Here is a 5,685-nt window from a genome sequence, read left to right as displayed (position 1 = left end):
TTTTTTTTTTTTTTTTTTTTTTTAAACCCTAGATCTCGGGTTTTCCCAAGTTTGATATGCTATGAAGATTGTTCTCTTTGGCCCCCTCCTTCTAGCGCCAACTGTTTGAACCGAAAATGTGTGTTTGTCGGATTCATACAATAAAGAATTTAAGAAATAGATTTCTTAGATTCTTGAGGCTAAAGAGAAATCAACATAGAAATCAAATGAAAAATGAACATCAAAAAGAATTTATTGATTAAAGATTATATTACATGTATGATTACAAGTGTAAATAAATCTAAGAATCAATAAGCTCTTTGTATGAAGTGTTTAATGTGTAAAATGAGAGAATATCTCCTTTCTAAGAAGGAGGTAGTTTCTTATTTATAGAAAGATATGTCTAGGGTTTCCTAACAATATGAACCTAGTTCAATGTCTAATGGATCTTGAGAGGGTGTAAATCCATCCCCAACATTCGCCATGCTTGTTGCCCGGAGATTGATGGATGGATGCTGTTTTCGTTTGTCACAATAGCAGCAAGCTTGGGAATCGACTTTGCAACAAAACAAATTTTAAAGTTTTAAATTTGACGAGCTACACATAAACAAAATTCATTAAATATGCATGTACTAATTTTCTTATCAGATTTATTCACGATTTCACTCATAGAAATATTTAATTAAGATACATGTAAGAGAAATTCTATCTTACTTTATTTTTACAAAAATAGATTTTTGCTATTTGGTAAAACCTAGGGTGGAAAAATATTAAATTGATTTTCGAGTTTTGGTGGGAAATTCGAATTTGCTATTTTGGTGAGAAAATTGATTTTTCGGTTTTGTTGAAAACATGACTTTACAGTTTTGAAGTAAGAACATTATTTTATGGTTTTAGCGGAAAAAAATGATTTTTCGGTTTTGGGAAGGAAGGAGGGTGGGTGGGGATACCTGATTTTATAGTTTTGGTCGAAAATGTGATTTTATTGTTTTGGCAAGAATTTCATTTTATGATTTTGTGATAAACAGATTTTACGGTTTTTGGAGAAAATCCAATTTTATAGTTTTAAATATTAATCTATTGATAATTATTAATATAATTTTTTTTTATATTGTATTGAAGGGTATTGAAGTCCTTTGAATTTGGAGATGCAAATGATGCATCCAAACTCTATATTTTTCTGCATGTCAAATATATAGATTTTATAGATGTTACGAATTTTGCATTTAGATGTTGTCTCTAGAATGCTGCAGTCAGATTCTCTAGATCCTGCATCCTAATAATGTCTCTTGATGCTGCGTGTCCGTGATGTTGATGCAATGATGTTTAGACGAACAAAATCTAAACATTTAAGCAGCATCAAACATCAAAAACGAACCTGCCGTATAAATCTACAGTTGACTGTAAGATTCCGCTAATCCTTATGCTCTAACTAGTCATAAATAAGAAATGTTAACTCTATTAACTGGACCTGTGAAGTGAACCAAAACCATGTTGTTCATGATTAAAATTTAAACATTCATCACCTGAGATGTTCAGGATTGGGGTAAGAATACTAGTTTAACCAAACACTTTTAACTGGTCGGCCCAGGTACATTTTTATATACATACATATAAAGCTTCTCTTGTGTCATCCATTCAGGAACTGTCATCCATACATACATATAAAAACATTTTTATATACATACATTTTTAGGACGAGCCTCGAATGGCTGATGAACATCAGTTTGTGCAACACCTTTAGCCTCGTTCTAGCATCTAAATCACTAGGCTGAGCTCCATTTTTGAATCTGTAAAGATGTGTGATGCCAAGAGGACGATCCTTTCAAAACCAGTGATTCAGGTGAAAATACTAATTCAACCAAGTTATAAATGAAGATTAGGTGGCTGGATATTTACTTATTAACCAAACACATGCTTTTGGTGTCGTTATTTTTCTTCAAGAAACAAAAATAGTTTACAGAGAGATGTTAACCAGTAACAACTCAGAAACAGCAGTTGCCTAAAAGTCGTTAGCTTTCCTTCGTAATTCGTTTAGCTCGTTCTCGATCTCCGAGTCCTTGAATGGGTATCCCGTGCTTGCTGCGACCGTGCTTCTCCCTGGAGGAAGCTCTCCTTTCTGCATCAGATCACAAAGACAGGGGATCAATCAATATGTTCAGCGAGTCATGAGATTATCAAGTCAAAAGGAAAAATAAGATCATCGGCGTATCAGAAACCTTTGAGCCTCCGGACAACTCATTCTTCAATTTTGCAAGATCATCATCCACAGATGAAGTTTCAAGCATTTGAAACTGCACGGCACCAAAAAAAAGAACAATTTAATGTCAAGATGGTTGTCTTAAAATAAAACCACTAGAGCATATACAGTATTTTCAGGTTGTGCTTAAAATTATGTTAGGTGACATAGCAAACTTAACCCTAATCAGTGCAAGACCTCTGAACCCGATTTACAAGAGAAAGATAGAAATACTAAGACAAGAGATCGAGAACCAACCTTTCCCTCGAGTTCATCTGTTCCAATCTGAGTAAGTGCATCTGCTTCAGACTCCATGGCCATCACTGTCAAGCACTTAATAGATTTTAGACTTTACCAGAATAATCATACATCAGAAGAAGAAGCTGATGCACTTATGGTCTTACTATAAACATATCCAAGAAACAGCCAAAGAAAATTAAGGATTTAGCAGAGCTAGTCCTAGTCTCTGACATAAACATATTACACTAATTACATCATCCACGTTTCCCAGAATCTGAAGCACCACATCTCTGTAAACCCATTCCCTAGGTATGAAGTACTCTAGCTTACAGAAAGTAACACATCTTTGGGAAAAACGAGCTCTCTCTACTCACTTTCAAAGACTCAATGGGTAAATTATTATTCTCCTCCTAACTACAGGCTAAACATCGATCTCAGAAGTGATGCATAGATAAGTTTAGCTTAATTTGGAGAATCAAGAAACTGTACCTTTCTCCTCCATTTTCTCAAAGGCTGATAGAGCACCGCTTGTATTCACTGTCCCTATCATCTCTTGGACTTTGGTTGCAGTCCTAGCAGCAATCAGAGAAAGAAAAGAATTGTGACAACATATAAGTCGAGAAAAGGCATTCTATACGTATATACATCGATAATAGGGATATGATACAAACTTAGCAGTGCGAGCACGTGCAAGGAGCGTATCTTTCTTTGCTTTCGCCTCTTGTATCTTGCTCTCCAATAACTGCGATGAAAATGGGTAAAAACAAACATTTACCAAACTCAATTCTTATCATTTGAACGTTAGATGGAACCCCTATCTCTAAGCCATTCTAATGTAATGGTGGCATGAAGAAAATGATGTACACATGATTCTTTGTTTTGTTGAGTAAAGCAGGGATGATAAATTTATTTATTTATAACCTCAAGAATTTCAAAGTTTAAAGTGACAAAAAATATATGATAAAAATGGTGATAACTAACCCTCGTATTTGAAACAAGATTGTCGACAACACCCTTTTGCTGATCTAGTTGAGTTTTCAGAGCAGCAGCGTTGTCCTGTTAAGATAAAAGTGAACAACTTCAAAATCAAAAGTGCATAAACTACAGCACATCAACGACAATAGTCATCCTCAAATGTAGAGAACACAAAAAAGATCAGTTTCGGCTTTATACACAGTGCTATTACATGTGTTGAAATTCTTATTTGTTCTGACATTGAAAGACAACTGTCAATATCCTAATATGTACAAACACAGAATGGATTATTTTCTGCACTCTTAGTGTTATATATGTCCAAATTCTTTTTTTTTTTTCCGACACTGAAACCAGCTTAACAGCACACAACAAAGAAAGTATAACAAGAGAATACTGGTAGTTATAAACACTGCCAAGCTCTGTTGCATCTGAAAATGATTAACACAAGTTCAACATTTTCAGACAACTGTTTTGACAACATCCTTTCTAAACATTGCAGAAAATCTAGATATTAGCCTCAAAATTCCTCAAAGCTTTTAACGCAGGCTTCTTTCAGTTGTTAGAGCAAGCATACTTGAATAACAAAAAGGAAAGTAGAGAACAAGAGAATGAAGGGATATAAACCTACAGCAAAAGACTTTCTTCGTTTAAGGGCTTCACGTGCAAGATCCTCATCTCCTTTAGCAAGAGCAAGTTGTGCCCTTTTGTACCTATAACATGTATGAATAGTCAGCAAAGTGAAGAATTTGAAGTAAGAAAGTAAGGGTCAAGGCTAAAACAGACATACCAATCATCAGAAGATTGCTTTGAAGCTTTATATTTGTTCTCCAGCTGCTTTTGTGATGCTAAAACCTTCATACACACACACACATATTGATAGTACACAAGTTAGCTAGTCTCCAAAATTATAATAAACTCTCAGAAGGAGAAAACATCACAAAAAGGAACCTGTGCAGTGGCTTGACGCATCTTGGTCAAATCACTATTCATTTCAATAACAGTTTGCTCGAGGATCTTCTCCGGGTCTTCAAAGGAGCTTATAAGTGCATTGGCATATGACTTCGCTTATCCAAAAGAAGAACAAACACGAAGTGATTAATGAACTCTCCAAATTGCATTACCAACATAGAGCAAATAAATATACTCGAATGAGAGGCAGGTACCTTGACAACCCTAGAGAATCTTTCAAAAAGATTCATAGTAGGACCATGAGCATTGCACTTTAATCTATTAGCACAAGCTAGTCTCAGCTCGTTCACTCTCAAAGCTCCACCTTTTATATAGAAGAAAAAAAAAAAAAACAACAACAACAACAACAATCAGCATATGTCTTGCTTGAGTTCAAAATCGAATCTATCTAATTCTAACTGTCGACTTGCCCTATCAATCAATACCCTATTGACTTTAAACTGTTCTCCTATCACTCTCTAACCAATCAAGTTCACTACTTTTACTTCAGAGCAATCAAGCTAATCAGATGAAGAGAAGGTAAAACCCGTGAGGAGATAAAAAGAGAGAGGACGCACCGGAGTTTCCGAAGAAGGATGTTCGGAGGGGAAGTACCCTGAGGCTACAAGGGCGATTAGAAGTCGAAGCAGTTGGGCGGAGAGGAGGGAATAATCCGGCTACTGGTGAAGCTTTAAGAGCCATTTCAATGGCGGAAGAGAAGAGAGGGATTTGATGAGATGTAGAGAGAGGCTCTATGCCAATGTTTGTGGTGTCCAAGGCAACCGGATGTTTTCTCGATTTTCCTTTTAACTGCAAAATAAATTAAATAAAATTTTAAGATATTGACAATGTTGGACTTCTTTTTGAAGATTTTCAATCTGGTTTATTGCAAACCGTCAAAATCTCGGTTCTCGCTAATTTTACCAATTTTTAAATTGTTTGACTGTGTACCCCAATTTTTAAAGGGCTAATTGGCAAAATAGCTAGGTCTGAGAGAGAAATTAAGTATATGAACATGATTTTGACATAATTAAATAGGTAACAATTGTCTCTCACCTCATCCGGTTCTACCCTCCACGCTTACAAGTCTTCGGAGAAAGAGAGAGAAATAGATGACGTTTTGCAAATTAAATAGATGACGATGTGATAGAGAGAGAGATGACGTTGCGGGAAGGAGGAATTGATGATATTCACCATGCACTGTGCAGATCTTAAGCACAGAGTAGAAGCCACGTCCTCATGAAAATAACCGCATGTTATTTACTGAGTTCAGTAAATATGTGGATCAGAATAGACCACCCTCA

The 5,685-nt window shown here is 35.6% G+C and overlaps 1 protein-coding gene across 1 annotated transcript; it reads right to left on the bottom strand.

Moving 5' to 3' along the window:
* Window positions 1-1,814: 1,814 nt before the first annotated feature.
* Window positions 1,815-5,171, bottom strand: LOC106322547 (membrane-associated protein VIPP1, chloroplastic). Its single transcript, XM_013760603.1, has 11 exons — window positions 4,960-5,171; window positions 4,597-4,706; window positions 4,382-4,492; window positions 4,221-4,285; window positions 4,062-4,143; window positions 3,440-3,514; window positions 3,130-3,200; window positions 2,948-3,030; window positions 2,477-2,541; window positions 2,199-2,273; window positions 1,815-2,098 (listed from the first exon to the last, which is right to left on the bottom strand). Exons 1-11 carry the CDS (start codon window positions 5,081-5,083, stop codon window positions 1,982-1,984), a joined length of 978 nt encoding a protein of 325 aa, XP_013616057.1. The 5' UTR covers window positions 5,084-5,171; the 3' UTR covers window positions 1,815-1,981.
* Between the last annotated feature and the right edge of the window lie 514 nt (window positions 5,172-5,685).

Source organism: Brassica oleracea, chromosome C2 (assembly GCF_000695525.1).
Source record: "Brassica oleracea var. oleracea cultivar TO1000 chromosome C2, BOL, whole genome shotgun sequence".
NCBI lineage: Eukaryota > Viridiplantae > Streptophyta > Magnoliopsida > Brassicales > Brassicaceae > Brassica > Brassica oleracea.
This window is presented reverse-complemented; position numbering and strand designations above follow the sequence as displayed.